Source organism: Stigmatopora nigra, chromosome 4, assembly GCF_051989575.1.
Source record: "Stigmatopora nigra isolate UIUO_SnigA chromosome 4, RoL_Snig_1.1, whole genome shotgun sequence".
NCBI classification, from domain to species: Eukaryota; Metazoa; Chordata; class Actinopteri; order Syngnathiformes; family Syngnathidae; genus Stigmatopora; species Stigmatopora nigra.
The window spans coordinates 3,218,308-3,246,296 of NC_135511.1; the positions used below are offsets into that span (position 1 = coordinate 3,218,308).

Below are 27,989 nucleotides of genomic sequence, written 5' to 3' on the forward strand. Positions count from 1 at the left end.
TAAAATCAAAATACTCAAATTATGCCTGTTGAGCTGTCAAGCAGCATAATAGTATTGTAGCATTGACTTTGAAAAAACATGGTAAACCTTCATAACAATTACATGCGGTCAATAATAAACACACAATTAGGTCAATTCTAACAAATAGTCTTTATTAGAATAACATGGAAAATACATGAACCATTGCAGAGAGAAAACAACAAATTCGAACACTCGACTACTTCAATCAGTATGAAGGAAAATAGATTTAAAGCCTCATGGTACACTTTATCACATAGTGCCAGTCCGTGTTCTTCGCCACGTCCATTTTCAAAGGACATTCCCACTCGTGCTGCAACTAAGCTTTCACAGAAAGCACAGAATTTCCACTCACGAGAAGCTCCACCTTCACAACTTGATATCTTGCAACTCGGACATCTTGGCCAGTGACTTTTTCACCCTAAGAGCCGTGAGACGAGACGCCGGATTGTGAGCCCAGCACTCAGTCATCAGCTTTCCCATCTGACGCAAACACTGCGGGAAAATGCGCAGGTTAGCTACATCTAGTATGGGTTTCTGCATCATATGGTGTAGGGTTTACCTCATCACTGGTCCAACGATTAGGGAAGGAGGGCCGTAGTTTCTTGATACAGACCACCTCTCTCATGTCTTCGTACGAAGGGTCAGTTGGGACCAGGTCATGGTAGGGCAGCTGGTACTCCTCCAGGATACCTTCAAGGTCATGAAAAGCATTAATGCTGATTGCATGAATTATTACCCCCACATCTTTTGACAGAACAGGGTTTAAAATGGTAGGCAGAAATTCATGCATTTTCACCAGTTTTCATAACAATTACCTTCTTGATTAATCTTAAAACGACAATCATGGGAGCTACTCTCCTATCACCGGTCATTCATCAACTAAAATTTTACTGTTTCCTAGTTTGACTTCCAAATCTCAGGTTTTGATCACTGAGCTAATTGAGAGGCACAATTTGAATTACTCTGGCATCATGTAGTGTTGAAGCCCGAGTAGTACAACAGGATCTAGGTTGAACTCAGGCTTCGTGTGCGGGCCACATTTGATATTTGATGTATACTACTTCAGGAAATAAGAATTAGATCAAAAAGTAATCTCTATTGGTTTTTGTACAACATAAATCAAAAACACAAAATTCTATTGGTTTATTGACTGGGAAAAAAAAAACCATTACTATTACCAGTAACCCATTGGCTTCTGGACCAATAGACAAATGTTAAACGACTGTCAGCCGTTCTAGTTCACATGGATTGAACATTTACCATTGATGAATTAGTTTAAATACACAGCTAAAGGATGATTGGATGCCACCCTAACTACATATCTATCACTGTCAAAGTTACTAAAATAGCTAATTAAAATTAACACTGTAGTTTTATTTTTTTATGTATGTAGAATTAAATACACTAACTCTCAAGTATGATTTGAATACCGATAATTAAAGCTTTTACTGTCATTACAACAGTATTTCCCAGTACTAACTGATCTGTACTTAATAAATGCAATGTAGTGGATTCAAGAAAGGTTGTTTAAGGAATCAATTCTATCAATTTTTCACACACCACTTGAAGTAGCCCATGTACTACACTTTGACAACCAGGTCGGTTGGTCCTTACTGTGTGTGATTTGCATGATGAAGAATATAGCGCATCAGCAAACAATGTACCCAGACAGTCAACCTGTCAGCGTCTTACAGCGACATCTACAGAATCTTGAATTTAGTGCATACAAAATGTGCAACGACATATTAGGCACCCCACTTTGGGGAAAATGTTTGACTTTTAAATGCACCCGATGTAAGTAAATATGTGCCGTGTTGCATTTTTACATTTTATTATCACATAACAAAGGGGAATTGCAATCATTAATAAGGGTAGCAATTGGCCGAGGCTGACAGCTAGGCAAAATGGTGACCTACCTCCTGACACGCAACGACGGGCGATCTCCCACAGGATGAGACCAAAACTGTACATGTCGGCCATGATGTATGACTGGAAATGACTCCTGTTAAGGGTTTCGTCCAGAACTTCAGGAGGCATGTAGCGTTTGGTGCCCACTCGGGTGTTAGGTGGGATATCCACCTCATTGGTATCACTGCATGGATATAAATGCATTTTTGCTCAGAAAAAATGTCAGTCTGGAATTGCATCCCGCTTCTACGCCCACCTAATGAACTTGACTGCGAGACCCAAATCTGCAACGCAGCAGGCGCCGTTCCGCTTGACCAGAATATTTTTGCTCTTCAGGTCTCTGTGGGCGATGGCGGGCTTTCCCTGCGTACCGAAGATCTCCGTGTGGAGATGGCACAGCCCGGACACAGATGAGTACGCCAGGCGCAGCATAGCTTTGCTGTCCAGCGTCGTGGACTTGAGGTAGTCATACAGTGAGCCACTCTCATGATAATCGGTGATAAGGTAGAGCTGCGTCCATGAGCCTGTGCCTTTAATGTCCGCTGCTATGAATCCTGAAACCATCGTGTTGTTAGAACTTTGTCCATCATGTAGTAGTTGAGAATGTTCTCATTTACCGAGGATGTTGTCGTGTCTCATGAGGACGGTCTGGTAGATCTCGGTCTCGCGGAACCAACTGGCTTCCTCAGTAGTGAAGAAGACTTTCACCGCTACTTTCTCCCCTCGCCAGCGGCCCATCCACACTTCGCCATAGCGCCCTTTGCCAATCTGCTTGACCATTTGGATCTGCTTGGCGATCGTCCTCTGCACCTGAGAAGTGGACCTCAAAGTTAACATTTTTGTAGCATTGAATCATCTTTCTGCGGTGAATTGAAATTAATCTGTCATTAATCCGTCCAATCCATTTGAAGTTGAAGGGTGGCAGCTGCTATTTTGCTAGCATTCCATTTCAAATGCATTGGGGGTCTACTTTAAATTAATAAAACAAATGACACCGATTGAAAAAATAGAAGTAAAGATGATTTTGCAATCAAATTTTGTTTAGTATCAATACAAACTTTATCTTCTCCGTAATTAGACGTTTTGGGAGCAAAGTGGCACTTGTAAAAACTCAAAAATCAATATGTTAGAAAAATACACCCATCTCACCAACAGGGGGAGGCCTGAGCCTGAACCAGAGCTTTGTGACTGCTCTATCAGGTCCTTCAGTGATTCCCCGGGTGGAATGTAAGTCTCATCCTGCTCCAGCCCAATGGTGTAGCGAGGACGGGATATCTGACGCTTATATCTTAGAAAACAAAACAAAAAACATGTCACACTTTTCAAAAGTCAAAAGAAATACTGTATGTTTGTGGGGAATGCATACCTTATATAACAGAAGAGAATGATAAGAGCCAGAATGATAGTGCAAACTGTGACAGAGATCATCAAGGCCGTGTGGTGGATCTTCCCATCAACATAGACTGGAAGAAAAGTGCAATGTAACTCTATTAATACTGTTGATGGACATAGAAAGAGAGAGAGAGAGAAAGGGAGAAAGAAGAGAGAAAGAGGGAGAAAGAAAGACAGACAGAGAAAGAGAGAAGAGAGAGAGGGAGAAAGGGAGGGAGAGAGAGGGAGAGAGAGAGAGAGAGAGAGAGAGAGAGAGAGAGAGAGAGAGAGAGAGAGAGAGAGAGAGAGAGAGAGAGAGAGAGAGACAGAGAGAGAGAATGAGAGATTGACAGAGAAAGAGAGAAAAAGAGAGAATGAGAGATTGAGAGAGAAAGAGAGAAAAAAGAGAGAATGAGAGATTGAGAGAGAAAGAAAGAAAGAAAGAGAGAATGAGAGATTGAGAGAGAAAGAGAGAAAAAAGAGAGAATGAGAGATTGAGGGAGAAAGAGAGAAAAAAGAGAGAATGGGAGATTGAGAGAGAAAGAGAAAGGGAGAGAAAAAGAGAATGAGAGAGTAAAAAGAGAGAAAGAGAGAAAAAGGAGAATGAGAGAGAAATAGAGAGAAAGAGAGAAAAAAGAGAATGAGAGAGAAATAGAGAAAAAGAGGGTGAAAGAGAGTAAAGAGAGAAAGAGAGAGTAGAAAGAGAGAAAGAGAGAGCAAGAGATAGAGAAAAAGAGAGAGAATGAGAGAAATAGAGAAAGAGGGTGAAAGAGAGAGAGTAAAAAGAGAGAAAGAGAGAGAATAAAAAGAGAGAAAGAGAGAGAATAAAAAGAGTAAAAAGAGTAAAAAGAGAGCAGGAGGGAGCGAGAGAAAGAGGGTGATAGACAGGGATTAAAAAGAGAGAAAGAGAGAGAAAGAGAAAGAGAGAGTAAAAGAGAAAGATAGAAAGAAAACATGCATTTTAGTCTTTGAATATATGACTTACGATTTGGCTTGAGAGGCGACAGAGTGGGATGAAGGTTTTGATTGCAGTAATCTTGATCTGTACAGCATTCCAGTGCTCTCCTTCGACGAGAGTTCCATGTATCCTAACCATATCACAAAAAGGCCGCGTTTCTCATACAAAGTAGCAAGAGATCACTGCCACCCTTTCCAATTCAAATGTATTGGATGGTTAGCCACGGAGTTAAAAAAAAAAAGTTCTTCTTGCCAAGCAGACTCCCTACCAATCATTAGGTTATCGATAGAAGATGTCCAATCCATATGAACTGTGAGGGTGGGAGCTGCCAACCCTCCCACTTCTATAGGATTGGACGGTATTACAATATCAATCTTCCGATAGTACAATGTATCATTTAATGTTTGCAGTATTTTGATTTTAATCTTGTAATATCACGCTTTTTCTATCATAAGAGTAAAATGTTTGACTTTAATTTCTCGCGGCACACCTGACCTTCGCTCATGGCAGACCAGTGTGCCACGGATCAGTGGTTGGGAAACACTGGTATAGGGGTTCATTCGCCTGTATATACATTGAATTTAAAAAATTAATTAAGGTTTGGACAAGGCAATAAATAGATTCATTTTGATGGTGAAACTGAACTGTTTTCACCAACAAATGCTAAATGCTAAACTATTTTTAAAAACAGTGGCAATCCCTTTTGTTGACCTTAACTCAAAGGTTTTAAACAATAATAATGCCATAAGTACAATTTCATACCTTTCAACTTGGGTTTTTTCCTGTATTTCATACTTTTTTATCATTTCAAATTGTGTAGAGGACTTCTGTACAGGATTTTTTTTAAGTCGTTTCTTTTTTTTTGTAAAACCAATCTCGTTTTACCCATTTCGTCTCTAATCCGAATCGTCTCGGTCACTGGTAGCAGACAAAAACGTCATTGTGGAACACTAATACGGTCATGCTTTAAGCATGTTATGCGCTCACGCATTTCCCGTTCACACGTCTGCCTTTTCACTATATAATCATACCGTTACAGTCAAGCTGTCAGCGTCATACAGCGACATCTACAGAATTTTTAATTTCGTGCATACTGATTGGGCACCCCGTCCACATTAGAGAAAATGTTAGACTTTTAAGTGCACCCTATTTGAGTAAATATGTACCACGTTGCATGTGTATGTTTTTTTTTTTTTTGCTTAATAAGGGGAATTGCAATCATTAATAAAAGCAGCAATTGGCCGAGGTTGTCAGGTATGCAATTTACAAAACCACTTTTAATCATTTGATTTTGTTTACTTACTCGGCATTGAAACTCGGAACCGGCAAGCCCTAGACAACCAGCAGTCAAGAATGGAACGCCCCCATCTACCTCCACCATGGTAAAACAGTAACCATCAGTCCTGCAGAACGCCATGCCATTTATTGTTACTGTCTGAGCATCCAACTCCCACTCCTCATTGGAATAAACCATGTGTGCATACCTGCAAGAGTTGTTGGTAGAGTCTTCGGGACAATGGTGGTAGCAGTGACACCAAAGCTCCGTCTGTGGTGTGGATGCAGTGGATGCGCTACCACCATTGTCCTTCCTGCCATCCGGAGCCGATGAATCCACACTGGATGCTCGGAGCAACATGCTGTCCAATATGTTACCTGTAAATTAATTACAGTCCTTTTGGTCAACAGGAAACAGATAGCTTCTACTCCTGAGAGCAAGAATAATAGTGTTGTCCCAATGCATTATTGGTCAGCAATAACAACTACCCTTTAATATTGAGAACAAGTTTAAGTAATCTTTTACTCTGGTCAACAGTAACAACTAACTAAACAGCTCATTTCTACCTCAAAAAGTTAACAGTGTGTGATTAGAAACCAAAAATAGAAACCATATATAAATCGAGTCAAAAAGAGGCTGCCATTGATGTATCAGTACTTATTTTGGATGAATACATAGGAGACAAATGGGAAAAGCAAAGGTTTATTTGTCAAGAATTTCCAATCCCAAATGTCCTCTAACTCTGGAAGGATCCTTGTAACCTTACACCAACGCAAAGAATGCATAGCAGATACAGTACTGATAGACCATTCCCACAACACATGTTTTTTCAGTCAACTTTCCCAAAAGAAGCAGAACAAAGCCGGGCTATTCTGCCTTATCGGATTTCAAAGAAGCACCTGTTTGTCACTTAAGGGAGGATGTGGGGGGAAAGTGTGTGAAAGTGTGAAAAGTGTCTCTGCTCCGTAGCTTTTAGGATTTTCATTCATTCCGCCACGCTCATTGAGAGCAGATGCCCGACAGCTGCAAGCGGAACCGCTGAGAACGTCCTCTCCCTCTTGGCGTCAAAAAGTGCTAACAGACATGCCCACTTGAAACGTTTCCCTCCCACGTACGAATCAGCACAATGAGCTAAAGTTTGCACCCCAAATTTTGCATTCATTTCCTGCCACTGGCAGTAATAGATGTCATTGACATTGATTGACCATATTTCTAGCTCCATTAATGACAATACGTTCAATTCATTTGAAGTGGGAGCCTACCCATTTCAAATGGAATACTAGTGATGAACTTTTAAATGTTTTTTTTTTAATCACGGAAAAGGGATGATTTGACAGCACACGATTGGACACACCGTCAATACCAGTGAGAGGCTAAATGAGGGCAATCTGAGTCTGTACCGATAGTATGGGGGCAACACTAATTTTGGAAGGTTTGTGAAGCTTCTTTTTGTGGAATATTGAGACGCCCGTTAGTCTAGATTACACCTATTGTGTCAGACAGCATCATGTTTCTAGTTTTGATTAATGTTTTCAAAGCCATCAAAACGATCAAGTTCTCAAACAGTACAGCCCTGGCACTTGCAGATACAGGATGGTAAGCACATACAGTATACTACTATACTGTCGGTCATGTTTTTGCAGACGCTATAGTAAAGACCTGGAAGAGATAGAGAGAGATGGAACGACAGATTACTGGCATTCCTGACATTTCCAGGGAGAAATGAGACAGCAGGGAGTCACAAGTCAGAGGCCTTATAAGATAAATAATTCCGCCGATTACAACGTGACGTGTAAATTGGCTCTGCATGCTGCAGTGCTATACTTCACCTTTTGTGTCTTCATAAATAGATAATCTCATTACTGCAGGTACTAAAATGAAAAGTTGGCAGTAATTGATTGCTGCTGTCATCATGGGCAGTTAAATAATTTAAAATTAAAACAAAAACAAAAATTACTGTTATTAGGAGGGGTCCACAAAAACTTTCTCGAGCATTTTCAATAGGTCAATACATTTTCAATGGCACATTCAACTCTCAATTAAAATATTCCCACCTACTCCTCTTGTTTCAGACCTGAGAAATACATCCAATGATGATCATTTTGACAAAAAAAATCTCCATATTGACCCAAAATTTAGTGAGTAATAAATTCCTGCAAACAAATAGACATTGACTGCAGATCAAGAGGAAGTGATCTGGAAATGTACAAAACTCAACAAGCCCATGAACAGGAAATGACATGCAAATATTCTTAAATCAAAATGAACAAGAAGTGACCCAAAACAACAGTCACCCATTAGGAACCTAAAATTAACAAGGACGTAATCAGTAGTGAACTGCGACGGACATTCAATGCCCAATTTTGAGTGCAATTGACAGAGATTGACGAGCGTTCATTTGCTCCTCTTAGTCAAAATGATTTGGATGTCTTGCGCCATCAAATGGTACTAGAAACATGATCGTTCAAAGCAGACCATGACCAATCATTCACCTCCAAAAAAACTCAAAAAGGATTGGAGCTATATCGTATAAAAAATATGTTACCGCCACCATCAAACCTGGGCATCTGTGAACATTCACCCCGGTTACTCCCGTCTTCCATGTTACATGACATGCTCGCGGTGGACGCCGGGTGCAGGCCTTTTGTGTTTTGTCAACAGCACGTTAGCACCTCGAACGGTGACCCGCACAACCCTCAATGGGAAGCTGAATAGGGGAAATGAAAAAAAGTAGGAGGCGGATAAAAGGAAAGCTAATGAAGTATGACAAGGCTACCTTAAAGATCAGCATCCGTGAAGAGCCAAGAGAGAGAGAGAAGCGCTAAGTGTTTGCAGGAGGGCTGGCGAGTGAGAGAAAGGGCAGCAAAGGCCAGTATCTCTTATGTACTGCCGCGATAGTGTCCCGCAGCTCTGTCACATTTCGTTTTGGTGAACCCTGCACACAGCCCCCCTTCGACTGATCTTCTTTGTACCCCTTTTAAAAAAAAATCCAGGAATGAAAATATATTTTACACTGGAATTCTTTATTTGTACCCTGATCTATTATTTCATTTCATTCTTTATAGTTAGTTGCCATTTTATGATATAGTGTTTTATAAGGCCCACTTAGTAAGAGTACTCAAGATAAACGATCAAGACTCACACAGATCCGTAACTGGTGAGATTGTACCTTAAAAAAACATTGATGTAAAGTTGCCTGGCATTACCTCATCTCATTTTCTGAACCTTTTTTATCCTCACTAGGGTTGCGGGGGTGCTTGAGCCCATCCCAGCTGACTTCGGCCCAGTGCCGGGGGATACCCTGAATTGGTGTCCAGGAAATCGAAGGCCACAAGGAGATAAACAACCATTCACGCTCACACTCATACCTAGGGGCAATTTGGTGTCCAATCAGCCTACCATGCTTGTCTTTGGAATGTTGGAGGAAACCGGGACTATCTGGAGAAAACCCACGCAGGCCCGGAGAGAACATGCAAACTCCACACAGGTGGACCGACCGGGATTTAAACCCAGGTACCCCACTGTGAGGCCGATGCGCTAACCACCCAGCCGCCAGGCCGCCATACCTGGCATCAGCTTTCTTAAAAAAAATTTGGCGACATCATAAGAGAACAGGGGCCAGCAGAAGCTGTAGGCATTAATAGAAACAGATGATATAGGCAAGTTCTAATTGGTTTTATCATTCATTCATTTTCCCTACCCCCTTAGCTGGAGCCTATCCAAGCCAACTATGGCCAGTAGGCAAGGGACACACTGGATTGGTCACCAGCCAATCGCAGGGCATAAAGAGAAAGACGACAACGAGAGCTGGGAGATATGCCAAAAATTGTTATCACGATAAAAAAATTATCTGCCGATATCGATAATTATCCCGATAGCTATCACATCTTTTTAGTTCAAATTTGAAACATGAAACTTCTGTGATTAACTAAATAAATTAATTTCCTTGTCCAAGTATAAAGGTAACTATGTTACCTTACTTTATAAGAGTGGAGAATATGAAATATTAATTTAAAGTGTATGTTTCTTGTTCTGTTGTGCAATAAAGATAATACAACTCCCTCCTTACACTAAGAAAAGTAAAGAATAAAATCTGCAGAAATTTTGACAGGCATTTTTGTTTTTATAACCAAAATTTGCTGTGCAATATGAAATAAATGAAATAACCAAATGAAAGCATCACCACCATTGGCAAGCAGAGTATTTCCAGCCTCACAAATAGAAACTGGAAATTTACCCTTAAATATGGCCATTTACAAAAAAAAGGTTGAATGGAACTTAACCCATATTAACTCAAGATAACAGGTTTGGGATTTTTGCAAAGCTTTCAGAACATTTACATAAAATGAGGAAAAACCTTGATATCAAGTAAGAAAAATACGTCAGGCTTTCATCAAATGAGGACAGTCGGTTAAAGACTTATTCAATAAGACTGCTCTTAGCATTAAAAAAGAATCCAGGTAGAATTCACTTAGATATTTTACTGGGTCAGCTCATGATGTCCTGCATCTCATAAACGCTTATTTTGGCCGTGTTGTTGTCTATTTGCGTTCATGCCTACGTTAGCTTCTAATACTAATATGCTAAAAACATGTTTCCTCATCATCCTCTTCTCCTGAGCATTGGTCTGGAACTATTGTACAACTTGCAAAAGCGCCCCATTCTCTGTGGTGGTCGGGTGGTGTAATTGCAGTTCAAAATTATCAAAATTGGTAGTTTATAATAGTATCGATGCCAAAAAATATTCATAATAATTATCATTATCTTTTTATCGCCCAGCTCTAACCACCACTCACGCTCACACTAATGGGCAATTTAGAGTGTTCAACCAGCCTAGCAGGCATGTATTGGGATGTGCTAGGAAACTGGAGTACCGCCTGAAAAAAACAAGGACATATAAAAACTCCACACAGGAGCCGCTAACTACCCCTCGACCCAGGCGCCTACTTTTATCACAAAATACAAAATAACCATAGCACAGCCCTCAGTGCTTCTGAAAAGGAGTCACACAGATGTATCCTTTCCTCCATTCGGATAGGATCTACTGAATGGTAACAATCTTACATTTAGGACCCTTCGTCTCCACAAACAAACCTGGCAATTGAAAACCTAATCATTTATCATCTGGGAAAAACAAAACAACAAGGAAAACATTGGTTAAAGTTTTGTTGTTTTGACTCCCATGCTTTTGACTAAGGCAGCTATATTGACAGAGATTGACGAGCGTTCATTTGCTCCTCTTAGCAGTTACTGTGATGTTCTACTTGCCTACACAACAAGTATAAACCTTTTTTAATAAAAAAATTGAATTTCTTTGGAGAAAAATAACGACTAAACCACTGGCTGCCACAGTGATAAAACTGAACGGAAGAAGACCTAATAAGCAAAGATAAGGCCCACCAATGACGTCACTCGGTAACAACTGTAGTTTTCTGGCCCACAGTGAAATGGTATTGAAACTGCTTTTTTTGTTTTTTTTTGTTTATATAGCAAAAAAGGACAATGAAATGTGGTCCAGCAAAGTCCAATCTATCAAATTCAGTAGACTACTACGTGATATGGGGCCTTTTAAAATTCTATGAAATAGGGAAATTCATTGGAAATGTTCTATTTATTTCCAAAAACAAAAAAATACTATTCGTCCTGCCAAATGATGGATGGTATATTGGTTCACTCGCCAGACTTTGATGTGGGCAAGGGATTGATTCCTGCTTGGTGGTGTGGTGGTATGATTCTGGGTGTGATTGGTTGTCTCTCTCTTTCCCTGTTTGGCCTACGGCTGACTAGCAATGTGACAAATGATGAATGAACAAATAATATTCTTCCTTTCACCATGTATGTGTTTTCAGCTCACATCCTCGTGATGCAATTTGTACCAACCCTGACTTAATAGTGTATAAGCATACAGATATAGATTTTTTAAAAATCAACCAATCAATTATCCCTGATAAATGTTTTATTGCAGTCTACAACAAAGGTCAAAACATATTTATTTAAAAAAAAACAAAGTGGTTTAAAACACCATAATGGCTTTAAGCTCTTTGGATAACCTAGCCTTTCATAGGCTATTTGGAACCCCCAGGTACCAATCCCAATAGGTCTTTGAGGCCCGATTGCAGAATATAGAGGCCACTGTCAACAGGCAATTAACAAAGGGTCAGCCCCACAAGACCCCCAGAAACGCTTAAAGGCCTCTTTTCAACACATGCTGCTTTGTTGCCGGTGGAGGACCGACACGTCGTGCTTGACTAACGAGATGGAGACGGCCAGGTCTGAGTAGAAAGAAAACGGCCGAAGCATGTTCATTAGTCATCCCAGCCTTTCATCAGTTTGGTGTAAACACTACATGCCTCCTTTTTTCCAATCCATTCCTCTGCCTTGTAGTGCTTTTTCATTTTCCCCTTGTTTGACAGAATCAGAGCTACACAGAAGGGGCGCCGCCTTAGTTTACTCTCCGTACCTTCAGTTTCATCCTTGTGTCATGATTTGGAGGGTGTCAAACCTTATTGGTTTTGGTCTTTAAAAGTCTACGAAACAAACTTGGCATCATAGATGAATTTGTTTATCAGGTTTTCAACCAGTAAATAGTTAGCTCTATTAATCTGGAATAATCGTGCGTAAAAGTAACAAAATGAATAGTTGTTTTTATTTTCAAATCGTCTGTCAACTAACACTGCAGAAGGGCAACTTAAATGCAAACAGGAAAGAACCAGTTGCTAGTCGCTACTGGTTCTTTAAAATATAAAATGGGTGAAAATTTAAATTCCAAAGAAATCATAAAACATTAATGTTTGTTGTTGATTATTGTTGCCAATGTTGTTGTTTGAATTTTCAATGTTGGGTTCATGTGGTGTGTGTTAACGTATGTATGCTCTCTTTTCACAACCGTATCTCTGGCGTAAATCCATCATAATGCTGGTTCCTTTTTTTGTTCTTTGGAGTACGGGTGTGTTCCTCCACACGAGATTTTGCAGTTTTGCACTTCGGCAGAAGCGAGCTGTGGCTGGTGAACAACAGCACATGTGTGCCAGTGGGCAAAAAAAAAGACCGTCACAACGACAAACAGCAGTCAGAAGTACATAAGAAAGATTCTGGAAACACGAGTAGCTGTTGTTGTGAGACAGCCAATGCGATCCTAGTAGAGTGTAGCGAGATTGTAAAGTAAGAATCAATGTATCCGCAACAATTTCAAAATAAAATAACGGATATGGGTAATGTATTGACGTTTGGGGGATTTTGTAACTTGCATCTTGTTTTTGTATCTTGAGGAACTCATTTGCATTTAAAAAAAGTGTTCGGTATAGAGGTATGGCTGTAAATAAGATTGTTCACTATCCTAAATATGCCTGCCCAATTTGTTTACTTTGTCAGAATCGAAAGCCTTTGGGAATCGGACACTTCATATCAAGAAATATTATTTTTTTTAAAAGACATGGAAATAATAATAATTGACTGGGCAGCCTTTCTGGTCCAAATGGATTGGATGTTTATCGTTGTCAAAGGCGCGGAACGGAAACATGATCATGGCATTTCAGCCATCCAAATTAAAATGGATTTTTTGTTCTCTCTCCATGGCAGTGATTGGGTTAAAATATACATTTGCATTTGGGGCAATCTTGAGGCCCCCAAAAAGGCGAATCCATTAGTGACAGGAAGAATAATAAACAGTGATTTCAAGATAATTGGGTAGTGTGGGAGAAATCACTACTTCGAGCCGTCACTTCATCATGTCACATCAAAACCATTCAATGACTCGCAAATGAATGAGCCGCACTCTGCATTGTGTGCATGTGTGCATGTGCTCCCCTGTAGGGATGATTGACAGGTACACACAAGGATTGCGGAACTCCTGGCTGATTCAAGAAAAGCCCTCAGAGACACAAAGCAGACTTTGAGGGGAAAAAAGAAGAAATAAGAAAACAAAGCGTTAGAGAGTCAAGAATAGAGAGCAGCTGGTCTTGTAATAATTTTTCTTGTAAATAAGTCAAAATTACAGCCCTGCCATCTGAACCCCATTTCTACCCAAAAAAATTAAATGAAGACAAGGCAAAGTTGTATAGCACAAATCGACACAAAATGTCATGATTTACATCACATTGAAATCAGCAATAAACAAATCCCCATCAATTTGTTTATCAATAGTAGACGTCCAATCCATTTGGACTGGGAGGGTGGCACCAAATAAAAAAATGTTAATTCGCTGACAACAATTCCACTTCAGCCAGTAGTCATGCAGAGTCAAATCTACAAACAACACAAACGAACATATTTCAAGTGGCTTCTGGTATTGCAAAAACAAATACCATATTTTCTGGACTATAAATCACACTTTTTCATAGTTGGGCTGGGGCTCCGATTTACACTGAGATACAACAAACGCGAAGGAGTCACGTTGTTTAGGCTATTTACCCAAAAATCTGTTAATGTTATATTAACAGGTTCCTCTTTATCCTATTTTCTTCTATTTTACCAGTATAGTTGTACATCTACTTACGAATGCCTCTAAGTATAACATTTTCAGGTTACAAAACCCTTTGATATGTAAATGAGCATCCCAACATACACAAACAAGATCCAATTTACCAAATCCCCCTAAGAGTAAATGCATGAACTAAATTCGTAATTTTATTTAATGGTAACGTTATTACAGCTTGCTTTTCTTCTGCTTGGAGTCTCTTGGAACAACAACAACAACTCTCTTTTGACCGCTGAATGACATTAATGAATAAGTGGGCACTGAAAGTGGTGTAGGGTTGACTGATATTTCAATGCAATACGACTGGCCATAATCCACCAACGAGCATCGCTACATTATTGAAACAGAAGGAAGCAGTACAAGCGACGACTCCTTGGGATTAACATTTTCAATGGTTTATTGACCATGACTACTGTAGGACGAGCAGACGCCAACAAAAACAAAAGAGCAGTCTAATTCTCCGCCAACTCGTCCACCCCTCCCTCTCTCTTAGTCATGCAATGCATTTGGGGACAGCAATAAAACACTGAACAAAACGACACTGCAACCTGAAGAATACATGCAGCCTGATACATAACACGATTAGAATTGTTATCCAATCTTTTGGCAAAAAGTCCAACTCACGCGGAAATTCAGGTTACTTCGCCAGCATTCGAATGAAACTAATTAATTATTGGAGGACTCCCTGTATTTTATGAGTATTGATATCAAGTAGAAATTTGTACTAGTTTGCAACAGAAAAACATTCATCCATTCATTTTCTGAACCACTTTATACCTACAAGGGTCGCGGGGGTGCTGGAGCCTATCTTAGATGACTCTCAGACATGAGGCTGAATCAGCGGCCAGCCGATCGCAGAGCACAAGGACACGGACCACTTTTCACACTCACTAATACCCAGGGTCGATTTAAAGCAACCTTTTTGAGCTGGCACATGTTTGCATTGAAAAAATCTCAAGGGACACCACCATCCTAAAATCTTTTCATTTATAACTATGTTGCCTATATTAACAATTGTCATCAAAGTTTTATCAGCAGGAATCACATAGATCTACAAAATTATTCCAAAATATAGTTTTTCACAGTGACCTGTCACCCAAAGTGTCTGCAGACCCAGAACAAGTTCCAGTTCGAGTGATGGAAAAATAAGCAATGTAATGTTTTTAATCGCATAATTTTATGAATTTTCTCCAAATATTACTTCATTGTTCTAACATTACGGAAAAAAAAAATTAGTGCTCACAGACTTTACGTTGCCAAAAGTCAATTTGAGTCTTGTAATAGGTATAACTATAATTCATCATATTTAGATTTTTCATATTAATTTTTTTCTGAATATTACATTGTATGACTGTGGAATTTCCCACGGCACACCTGACCATTGCAAACGGCACACCAATGTGCCACGGCACAGTGCTTGGGAAACACTCATTTAGAGTGTTTCATTAGCCTACCATGCATGTTTTTGGAATCTGAGAAGAAAGTGGATTACCTGGAGTAAACCCACACAGGCCCAAGGAGAACATGCAAACTCCAGACAGGTTGAATGACCTGGATTCAAACCCAGGACCCCAGAGCTGTGAGCCCGACGTGGAAGTAGACATTACATTATAATAAAAAATAATGATGGGCTAGTATTGAGACTTCTGCAATCTGGATCCAGATACAATCATTCAATGTGGATACTTCAATGCAGTATTGGCAACCCTAACAGGTAGCGTGTGCTTCAGAGTTGCCGAACAACTAAATTGTTTTTAGCAAACCTCAAATCAGACATGGGATCTCGGAGCCACACAAGTGCGGACAGAAATGCAGTTGTTTTTGGCGGGGGGCCAAAGTGTTTTCACGGCTGCTCAAATAACCCGGAGGTCTTCTAGGCATTTCTACGGCTCATCGCTGATGTTTATTTTTTAATTTATCTGGTCACCAAGACTGATGTGATTCGTTTATTCTGATTGATTGGATGATAGCTTGATGTTTGAACATATTTTATTCGACCGGAGGGCGTTGATAGGCAGGATTCTGTAAGTGTCTGCGCCCCGTCTGCACGTCGTAAAATTCATGATTGGCTGGTCACTAGATGAGGTCATTAGATTCCGAATGTCACGAGATTGTCCGCACCCCCTGCTGCCTCACTACAGTATCGCATCGACGATCAACAGAACTCTGCGTCGTAAAATTTATGAATGGTTCTTTCAATTTGTTCATTTTTAGTGGTTTATGTTTTTTTTTAGGAATTTGGAATCCAACTCAATCACGGGAGTACAAAAATATATTTTTAGTATTGCAGATTTACAAAAAATAGTTACAAAAATACTTGTCTACGTAATTCTACGCGATTTTCCCGCAAAAAAGCATATAATGAAAATAGTCACAAAAATAAAATAAAAAAACCTGATCGACCGCCTCCGGTCGATTATGCTTACTATGTTACCTTTATAAAATAAAAATGACTGTAGGAATATCGGCAGCCCGGCGGGCGAGTAGTTAGTGGTGTACCGTTTTAAGAGCAAGGCTTCAGTCCGAGGTTTCAACCTTCCTGTGTGGAGTTTGCATATTCTCCCCGGGTTTACTCTGGGTACTGTGGCTTCTTTCCAAATCTCCAAAACATGCTTAATAGGAAGTTTGAAGTCTCATCATCACCATCATTCCCCATCTTCCATAACGCCCACCCTCGAAAGGGTAGCGGGGGTTGCTGGAGCCTAACCCAGCAGTCTTCAGGTGAAAGGCAGACTACACCCTAGACTGGTTGCCATCTTCTTTGTTCGCGGTCAACCGACATAGTGGCTGGCCAATATATTGGGCGGATAAATTCCCTTTTTTAGCCATTGCCTGGTCTACAATTAAAAGGCCAATGTTTGAGGATTAGTTCCTGGCAGTCATCCATCCATCCAAGTACTAACCAGGGCCAACGCTCTTTTGCTTTTGAGATCTGGGATTTTGAGTCTAGTATGGCTTTAGGGGAGGGGTGGGCAAGCTATTCCACAAAGGGCTGCAGGGAGTGTGGGATTTCGTTCCAATCCATAAAGAGGACATCTTTTTTTACCAATCTGGTGTCCTAAAAGTGCAATCAGTAGTATGCAGTCAGGTGCTTCTTGTTTTCTGCAGAAATGTCATTGGTCAAGCTGTCAGTGCTGGATCGGTTGGAACAAAAACCTGCACCCACAGCGGCCCTCGAGGACCAGTTTGTCCACCCCTGCTTTAGAGGATATTTCAAGCAGTCATGTGGGCTGCTGTAGCTGTCAACAGCCTGACGGAAGCACCCAGCAATGCTGAGAGCCACTTCAAGCATCAGGGGAGTTTAGGGCTTTCTTTTTTTGGAACATGTGGTAATGTTTGTTTTTTATTTTGGCGAGAGAATAAGCAATGTTACGTTAACCTTTTAAGGTCTTTATCGAGTGATCATCCCAAATGTACCTCGTACTGTTAGCATAGTATTCAAAATTAGCACGACTCTTACACCCCATCCAATGCATCCGGGCTCCAAACAATTCCCCCACCCCCCAACCCAACCCTTGTGATGATAAGCAGTACATAAAATGACATTTGTATCAATTGCCTTTCAAAACTAAACTGCTTTGGTTATAAAATTATATCATCCATAAGTAACCTCAGCTGCTGACATCGGCAAAGAGTATTTTTTTCTTTAATTAGTAACGGCATTGGTCCTTGAAAACCCTTTATTATTGGATTTCTAGTTTTGATAATTAATAATTATGCCTGATATGTCGTGATACCACCTTCATCAGGGAAGTCCTAAAGTGTATCCGGGACTCGTACTCTCCTGCTATTTATATCTGATTGGACAGTCTATTCTCGTGATAAGATCATGTGACACATTGTTCCGTGGTGACGGTGCATGAACACATCACATTGACAAACAATTGGCACACTGGAATATAAAAGCACTGCAGTTTGGGTGTCTAACTGGCATGCCGCGGAACAGATCGGGCTAACTGCCTCATTTTGTGTGGTCAGAAAAAGTAAATTACTATGAATCGACTTAATGTTTTTGGCAATACAAAATGTATGTAAAATTTAAAAAAAACTAATCCAGATGTCAGGGAATAGTTACCATTTTTCCTTTTTAACAAAATTCTAATCTCATCTCATTTTCTTTACCGCTTTATCCTCATTAGGGGTGGTGCTGGAGCCTATCCCAGCTGACTAGGGGCAATTTAGAGTGTCCAATCAGCCTACAATGCATGTTTTTGGAATGTGGGAGGGAATTGGAGTACCCAAAGGAAACCCACGCAGGCCCGGGGAGAACATGCAAACTTGAACGTCACTAAACAGTTGATTGACGACCAAGCAGCCCTATTTTCCCTGCGCTTGACGGCACTAGACATCAAATTAATTTTGATTGGGAGGGTTGAATGAAAGAAGGTTAATATGCCCTGTTCCAGTCAAAATAGAATAGACGCTTGGCGCTGCCCAGGGAAGCCAAATAGATTAAATAAAACCATGGATTAGCCTCTATAAGTGCCTTATGCAGGAAACCATAACTACAATGGGGCCCACAACAAGGATGAGTTTGGCACCTCAAAAGTATTCAAGCCTGATTTTACACAAGCACGAGACCAGCACACCAAACCCATTGTTTTTTCGTCATCTCGTCAAGATCAAGCTATTTTTACAGTCTTTCTCTGCTATACAATTATTTACTATGTCTGACCTTGATTGCTTCCAGAACACCTCGACACTGTTGCTCCCTTGTGGGAGATTGTTTAAATAATAAAATGTCACGTCCCTGACGCTTCTAAATACATTGCTCGCAATCGTCTGTTTACATCTCAAATGCTTTGTGTTTATTCCAAAATGTTAACTCAATGATGTCTGATTAAATACCGTATTTTCACGAATATATGGCGCAACAGATTTAAAGAGGCAGTGTCAGTAATGAGCGCTATTTCTGTATTTGACACACACAGGACACACCACTTTTAAAGGCGCAGATGCATGGCAAAACATACACCGGCTTAAATATATGGACACACGCTAAAAACACGTTTTTAAAAAGGCAACGGAACCAAAACTGAGTTCGGTTGTACTTTATTTAGCCATTTTATAATGTACTCACGTCATCATTACCCACAAATCCATCATCAAAGTCCTAATTTTCTGTGTCCGAATTGAACAATTGTCCAGATGAGTTATCGAAGACGCTGAGTTTTATACGTTAGTCCAGGCTGCCACAATCCATTCGCCAATAATAGCGAGCGTAACTAGCCTGGGAAACCTTATTCTTACGGGCCGTAGGGGTGCTGAATTGGTGACCAGCCAATCGCAGGGCGCGAGGAGACGAACAACTATTCACGCTCATACCCATACCTAGGGGTAATTTAGTGTTCATTCAGCCTACCATGCATGTCTTTAGAAAGTGGGAGGAAACCAGAAAAAAGCCCGCCCGGGTGAACATGCAAACTACACATTGGAGGAACAAGAACACAGAACCTGCTCCTTAATTAAACTACAAAATGTAATGAATTGTCTCAGCTGCGCAACAGAGGTGAACACAGAATTAAGGAAGCATAAAAACGAGAGGGAAGTGCTGGCGCACAACATTATTGTATTTTAATGCTAATAATAATGCACAAAAAAATAAAAACTGGGACCAAGTTAACTTAATAAAAAACAAAATGGCAGACGCACATCGAACAAAAAGGCAAAACACTTCACAAAATCCATTAGAGGGAAACACGGGGGAAAAAAACTCCCATAAACATACCACAAAACACCAGGGTTTAAATACACAGACAGGGGTTGATGACAAAGTACGAACACCTGGGTCACACAACAGGCAAAAACGTTTAAAAAATCACATAGACAGGACACAAGGAAAAAACACCCATCCATCAACCCCCAAAACGTGACAGAAAATGCAATTTCTGTACAAATTACATGGTCACTTTTCACTTTTCTTTTTTTTAAACCTGTCCTGTTCAGCAGCTCACACGGGCCACTTGCTGTTCAATTTGGGTGAGGAAGGAATCCACTCACCCACCGGCAATGTGAATTGTGGTGAGTTTTGCAAGAGGCATGATGGTGTTAATGTCACAGCTGGCATGTGTTTATTTCTTCTGTGTTCTGCTCTGTGGCATCCCAGTCATCTGTGTCATCTCTTTCATTTCCATTGACTATGATAGAGGGCCAATCATGTGCTGTCCAATAACCTTTTCGCTGTGAATTAAATGAGTTTAATAAGATTTTTCAATTATATTTAAATTGTTTGTGTACTAATGACCTACAACTGGCTGGCGACCAGTTAAGGACGTTTGCCCGAATGTCAGCTGGGATAGGCTCCAGCACTGCATGACGCTGATCAGGACACGCATTGTTGAAAAGGAATGAATGCTGTTACTAGATGTACAATCAACTGGTAAAATCATGTTTGATTTTTTTTTTAAATTAGTTCATGAATTAATAATATTTGGTCCATAATAATACGTTCTCTTTATGTCTTTAGACAATGTAATATATTTAGGTGAAATGTGGTGAATTGTTTTTTAAAAGGCTATAAATTAGTTTAGCTATTTTAGAAATCTGTCAGTGGCAGCCAATGAGTTAAAGAGACTGTGCTCTGGTGATACCCAACAATTGAACAAATGCAACTGATATACAAACGTGATGGCAGTGTGTTTACAGTGGAGAGCATCCGTCTGTCTAGTGCGTATGATTAGGCGGCCATTAAGCAAGACACATATCGCTCGTGGTCGGGTCCAGGCCCCCTCTGCATTATCTCACCGGACAAACATGCTGTCAAGATTCGTGGGCACACGTACAAATACACTAATTTCCATATGGGTAGTCATAATGGTCTTATCATATGTACAGTAATGGTTGTCTGTTTGTTTTAAAGCCATATAGTCAAATAACAAACCAGGATTTAGAGTGTTTCCAGCGCACTTGTGTTTGTACGTTTTTCTCTGCTAGACTGTTACCTCTGCCACCAGGTAAAGCCTTTATATAATGTATTCAGTTATATAGGTTTGTGTTCAAGATAAGCCACAAGGAAGAAAATGATCATAAGGAAACTCACGGGATATTGAATGTTTGTAATATGAAAGGGAAGATGTGTTTAAATTTTGGGCTAATGACTACACACTTACTAAACTCGAAATTGAAGTTTTGCGATGACGTGAGAATTAGCCTCAAGGAAAATGTATTTGTTTTCATTTATATGCTAGAGATAGATAAATATATATAATAATATATATTCATTAATAGAAATACTTCAGATTCCACAAATCCCTGACAAATCTACTGTAGCATTCTCATAATCCATCTTGACATTGTCATAATTTTCCCCAATGAATTCTTCAGTTGACATTCTTTATTGCAGAGGATCTGTGTCATTTCATACTACTTCATAAATTTCACCAAGGCCGGAAGAAAAATTACTTCTAGGTAAATGATCAAAACAGCCTCCTTATGGCCAACTATAAGAGTAAATCACACGCACACAGGAGACACCATATCATGTTGGGAATCAGAACCAGAGGATCAAGTAGTTGATCTGACTGAGTTCAAATTCGTAGTTTAACCACTTGGCAACAAACCAAGAAAAATGTGCACATAACAACCAAATAGTATACCTTCAGTTGTCTTCACGACACCGTCTAAATGTAATCTGAAATCTGTGTGGTGCTTATTGTGTGATAATTCAGAGCACTGCCTTCAAGAACTCACCTTCTATAGCATCTTAATCATTCACTAAACTCATTGGCTGTCATTAACAGCGTTAGACGCCCAATCCTGTTTAAATGGGAGGCTCGGAGGAGCATTTGTTCATAACTATTAAGAGCCAGTTGAGGGTATCAGAAATCAGAAATGCCAGCTACGTGACAATTTATATTGTCGTACTTATTCTTAAGTCAAACTTGCTCACCGAATTGGACGGCAGAGAGCATCAGCGAAGGGGGATTTTTAAAAAAAATGCGAGCCTGGGGTTACATTACGCTGGACGCTGCGGTGTTGCCTGGGGCTTTGGTGGCCCAAATGATTTTTAATGATGTATTTTTAAAATTTTCTGAAAGCATATATTAATTAATAAAATCAATTTATCGCTCAGGCCCAGTCAGGGTAGAATTTCTAAAATATACTATATGATATTTGGCGACCTTTGGATAAATGAATTTGTGTTTTGCAATTTGGTTTTCACATTGAAATATCGGATCCATTTCAGCAGTGGATGTCTTTACCTACATGGAAGGACAATACAAAACCTTCATTCACTGGCAGTGTTTTCTGAATTATGGTTGGTAGGTAAGCTTCAGACTCTCCAAACGTGGATGTACCAGTGTCTCATTAGCAGCTAGTGACAAAAGAGGAGCAACTGGCAGAGCTTTTGACAATGAAAACTGATACCACGGTGCTTCTTTCCACCAAGGACAATGAAACGAAAGCTATTGCTCCTGGCTTCTCAGAAGTCAGAGTGAAGGCTACAGCCTGGTCGAGGTGGAAGGGCACAGATACGTCATTGTGTCTGTGCGGGGGTTAATTTTCCTTCCTGGCCGGTCTATATGCCGATAGACATTTAGCTGTGTTGTTTTACCTTGTTTTGTCGGCGGTGCTTTGGTCGCCGGTCCTTTGGTCGCCGGTCTTTTGGTCGCCTGTTGTCGCCGTCCGGGCGACCAAAAGACCGCGCCCAAAAGACCGGCGACCAAAAGACCGGCGACCAAAAGACCGGCTACCAAAAGACCGGCTACCAAAAGACCGGCTAACAAAAGACCGGCTACCAAAAGACCGCCGACCAAAAGACAGCGACGAAAATACCGGCGACCAATCGACCGCACACACGAGGTTTTATACCTATAAAATCGTTTTATAATTTTGAAATTAATTTGAAAATATGTATACAATTCAAAGGACTGAAACATGAAACTTAAAATGAACAAAATAAATTAAGAATCTGGATGGAAAAAACACAGATTTTTAAATCATCATTTAATATATATTGGAAATCATACGGGGGTAAAATTATGGCAGATTTGAAATTGGCAATCAAAAATGATATTGACTCAATAGGGAAAAAATGTACATGTTGTTTCATGTTTAAAATATGTCTGGTAGCATTATATGTATTTATTTAATGATTTATTTATGAATTCAATGAGAACATTTTATTTTCAATCACATTGTTTGTCTTTTTGCTGGTCGTCAGAAGCTTACACTGGTAAAGGGGGTTCACATAAGTCAAAATAGCCATTCTACAAATAGCTAGAAAGAAAAGAAGCATAATAAAGCAATGGAGAATCAGCATGCTGCTTCAAAGAAACCAAGACAATAAGGTGTCTCAGAGAGTTGAGCCAAGCGAATCATTCCACCAGCTCCATCTCCTTCCTCCCTGAATCCATCAATCATGCGTGAGCCAGCCAACGAACCAAGCAAGGAGCACGTCGCCGGGTCGATCAATCACTTCCCTGTGGGTCAATGAACAAGCCCCGAGGAGAAGTTCAAACAAGAGGCCATCAGACACCGGGGGACTTTGGAAAATTTCAATGATTAATGATTTGCCTTTGAAACTCTGCCCAGGAAGGAATTAGGGATGGTAGATAATGGAAAATATATTCATTTGAATTATTTCGATTGAGGGCAGATGGGTGGTTAGGACGTTGGCCTCACAGTTCTCAGGTCCTGGATTCGATCCCACGTCATCCTCCTAAGTAGAGTTTCATCTTCTCCGTGGCTTGCATGGGTTTTTTTCTGGGTACTCAGGTTTCCTCCCACATTTCATAAACATGCATGGTAGGCTAATTGAACACTCTAAATTTCCCCAAGGGCAAAGGGTTGTCCATCTCCTTGTGCCCTGTCAATCGGCTGGCCACCAATTCGGGGTGCCACTTGTTTCGTGCCCGAAGTCAGCTGGGATTGGCTCCAGGACCCCTTGCAAGGGTAAGTGGTTCAGAAAATGAATGAATGGTGATATTTTGATTGATTTGGAAATCAAAACTTTGCTATGCATTCACCTACCGAACCTCAACATGAAAGTCATAGTCTTCCTAATTGTAATCAACCCTTGTTTATTTAAACCCTGTGTATTTGTTAGTCTTAGACAGATAGTCTGCATTGTTTGCTCCATGCCAAGTTACCACACAATGTTCCATGTTATTCGATTCCCCATGTCTTCTGTCATGTTTGGTTTTGTGTTTTGATTTCTAGGTCCTTGTTACTTTCTAAAGATTCCTGCCTTAAGTTTAAAAGTTTTGTTACAGCACTCGACACTCATCCATTGCCTGCTTCCCTGCATTAGGGTCCAAACACATTCCACGCTCAATGCCACACTTATCGTAACAATTTCCTATCTATTGCCGTGAATGGTAGACACTTAGTAAATTATGAGTTGTTGTTTTTTAATCTTGTACTGTATGTATTGCTACTGTATTGATATATGAATAATTGTTTTTGGGAAATACACATTTGCCCCCAAAAAGGGTGCGGTATAAAATTAATAAACTCAAATCTAAAAGATGTTTCATTCATTCCCTCCAATGACAAAAAGGTTTTGTTATTGGAGAGGGGTGGTGAATGAAAGTGTTTTATTGGGATTGTCCGATCCATTTTAAACTGGAGTTTAGATCTTTACATTTTTTTCAGTTAAAATGTAACAAACAAAAGACAGTACCAATTCTCTTGTTTTTTTTAAATCATTTTTAGAAATGATTTTCTCCGAGTTCAAATAGGTTGGATCCTTTTCTTTACCGATTTTCCACTGCTGTTACAAATATACAGTACCTATCTCATTTCTTTTGGGATTTTCTTTTATTCCTTTTTTTCTTGTAAGGCAGTTAGGTTTGAAGATTTAAGTCCCAAAAAAAATATCTCAAATGATTCAAAGAGTACAAGAAAAACTTGGCCCGGGTTCAACTTCATGTCACAATCCACATACATCTCAGTTGCTGGCAGCTGTTATTTGGATTCTTCAACTGAGCAGTCAGCTTTCACGTGAATCAGAAACATGCAGACACTTTGTATGTTTATCTTCCACAAGTGTGCATTAGCATGTGTGTCAAAAACGCTCAGACCGTCACGGCTTTCGACAGTATGAGATGGACGAATGGATGAGGACGATCCAGTAAGCTATGATGTGCCTCCGAGCTGGATGCGCTTCAGGACAACGAACGCTGTCACTTTAAATAGAACCAAAAAGCAAAGGAGAGGAAAAAAGAAGGCCAGAAGCTATCACTCACAGGACAAGGCTGTGAGGCACACACTGTTCGTCGCATTCCTCCTTTTTTTGGAATGTGACGGCGGGATGATAATGTAGCAAACAGGTGTAAACCGTGAAAAAGGATCAGTGGGTCAAAAGAAGTGCTCAATAGAGTGCAGGCTTTTTGTGTTATTTAATAAATAAACACAGTGGCTCACGGTAACACACATTCAATTTGTTTGAAAAGAGGATAAACAAATAGCCATGCTAACAAACAAGTCCCAAACTGATTTAGATTCGGATAATCTGCAGAAGGACAAAGAAAGACAAGTTTGCAGCAGGAGGACCAAAAGAGCCACATGATTGGATGTCTTTTATTGGCAGCCATTGAGAATGATTTATTAAAAAAAAATCCAAGCCAAATGAAAAGATTGCTCATAGGCTTCCTTTGTTTCAGTGTTGAAAATTGTAATTTGATGAAGTTAGCATATTCAAAGCAAAAAACAGCTGAATTTGAAAGCAAGTCTTGTTCATCTATTACCGTCACTCAAAAGTAAGACATTTGGCTCTCCTTGTCACCATTACATGAGTAATGCATGCAAGACAAGTAAAAAAATAAAATAAAAACAACACAGAAAAGACATCACAATGTGTTCCAATATCAATAATATTTCATTAATTGTTAATGATATTATGCTAACATAATGTTTAATAGTATTCCTTTGTTTAATCGCCTTCCAAACCACGCATCGTCGCAAGCATTGGGTTGCTGGGGCCTAACCCAGCTGAGCCGTAGGGCACACAGAGTGACAAATGACCATCCATACGCCTCATAATAATACCGCCACCAGTGCGAATTGAACCCGCGCCGGCCTGCCAACGTCAGGCGAGTGAACCTCTAAACCAGTGTTTCCCAACCTCTTTTGCGCTGCGATACACTTTTTGCATTGGAAAAATCTCCAGGCACACCACTAGGTAAAAATCTTCTGATTTAAATCTATGTCGCCTATATTAACATTATAATGTCGTTCTCATAAAAGTTTTATTACCAGGAATTAAATAAACCCCAAAAATGATTCCAAAATCTATTTTTTTACATCGATCTCACGTCATCAAAGGTGATGTCCGCAGACCCCGAACAGCTTTCAGTTCGACTTATGTTAAAATAATGAATGCAGCATTTCTATAATCTTGTTTTAATTTCGACTTTTTCTCCCAAAATTACGCAAGAAGTAATGTGCTCAGAAAGACTACACGTAGCCAAAAGTTGATGCCCCTGAAACTAAACCCCTTGTTCGTGTGCCATAAAAAGAGGAAAATGACTTAAATCTCACAATATTACAACTTTTTTTTCCTCCCAATATTAATTCAACCACCTATCAGTACGAGAAGAGCCATTCAGTGCTCATACAGACTTCACATCGACTAAAGTTAAAGGCCGGAAAACCAAAGAGCTTCTGGTTTACCGCACATGAAAGTAAACAAAAAAATGACTTTAATCTCATAACATTATGATTTGAATGTTGTTATTGTACAATCTATGATTTCATATTTCAATTTTAATCTCTTTATAGTTCATTTTAATCTCTTAATATGTAGATTTCTCTCCACGATGTTTGACTTGTAATTTCCCGCGGCACACCTGAGCATCGCTGATGGGAAACACTGCTCTAAACCACGAAGCGGCTAATGTAGTAGTGGTAGTTTTAACAGCCAAAAGCAATAGTTTTATTCAATGATTGGGTGTTATTATTTGAGAAAAAAAAGTATGCTATTGTGTTGGAGAGATTTAGGTTGCAGCACTACTTGATGCATTTAAAGTTTGGAGCAGAACCATAAAATGTGAATACAAAAATAAAATCAGTGGTGGGCGGGGGCTGTGTTAATATTATTTATGAATCAGTTTTAAGCAAATAATTAAAAATGTACAACATCATGGCATATTGTTAATGTAACTAATATTAATAGCTCATATGAAAAATATGTAGAGGCTAATCTGGAGAGTACAGCAGTGATTTATAGTTCGAAAAATATGATAGCTAGAAAGTAGTTCGTGTATAAAGGGCACGTGAATGCTGAAGGAGTGACATTCAAATAAAATGCTGAGGGATTACTTGAGATGTAAGCATAGGATATTTTAGGACTTTGGAAAAAGTTCTTAACAGTTTAACCATTTCCGAGACACCCTGAAAAATCTGATTTATTTGTAACTGGAATTGATTTGGGAATTTGGAACTTTGGATAAAAAAAATAGGAATTTTGAGAATGATTTACTATATAGATCCCATGATGCCCTGAATAAGGTGAACATAGAGTGGGAATGGTTTGAATCATCGGGTGGATACGTGGAGAAATGTGTAAAAATGAATTCCATCTTGGAAGAAAATTGTTCCAAGATGTTCTAAAGCAGATATTCTCAAGTTGGAAATGTGAAAATGGGAAATTCAAGTGGGTACCACTGTCTGATATAGTTATTCACAACGTAAAATATTCACAATGGGAATCCTATAGCTCTTACCTTGCACCGGCGTTTTCAACCAGAAGAGTCCGATTAGTAGAAGTACGAGCCCCAAAGAGTGGCTCCGCAGGCAGAGAGGCAGCCTTCCTCCCCATACTGGCATGGTCCGCTCGACTGCCCCTCCACACTGGCTACGCACTCCTTTGGATCGCCTAGGACGACGGGGGGCGAGATAGCCTTGTCGAAGCTGAGCTTCCGTATTGCGGCGACGTAACAAAGTCCACGGGGAACCAACGCATCGGCGACAGGTCGGGCAGCTCGTCCTCGGTCCTGAACTGACAGTAGCACACTGAGGGGAAGAGAGGGAGTGTT

General features: G+C 40.0%; 1 protein-coding gene across 1 annotated transcript; it reads right to left on the minus strand.

Annotated features, from left to right (window-relative positions):
• Window positions 1-131: 131 nt before the first annotated feature.
• On the minus strand, window positions 132-27,979 carry bmpr1ba (bone morphogenetic protein receptor, type IBa). The gene is made up of 11 exons (XM_077715532.1): window positions 27,678-27,979; window positions 5,743-5,911; window positions 5,562-5,661; window positions 4,286-4,388; window positions 3,296-3,392; window positions 3,079-3,217; window positions 2,547-2,739; window positions 2,186-2,483; window positions 1,938-2,113; window positions 581-711; window positions 132-513 (listed from the first exon to the last, which is right to left on the minus strand). Exons 1-11 carry the CDS (start codon window positions 27,778-27,780, stop codon window positions 388-390), a joined length of 1,635 nt encoding a protein of 544 aa, XP_077571658.1. The 5' UTR covers window positions 27,781-27,979; the 3' UTR covers window positions 132-387.
• Between the last annotated feature and the right edge of the window lie 10 nt (window positions 27,980-27,989).

Bases quoted from the DNA above. Each gene is read 5' to 3' on its own strand.
- bmpr1ba (XM_077715532.1), bottom strand. From the start codon at position 27,780: ATGCCAGTATGGGGAGGAAGGCTGCCTCTCTGCCTGCGGAGCCACTCT. The intron at 5,662-5,742 runs GTATGCACACAT...GGCGTTCTGCAG, and splicing joins TCTACCAACAACTCTTGCAG to GACTGATGGTTACTGTTTTA. The intron at 712-1,937 runs GTAGGTCACCAT...ATGACCTTGAAG, and splicing joins CCGTCGTTGCGTGTCAGGAG to GTATCCTGGAGGAGTACCAG.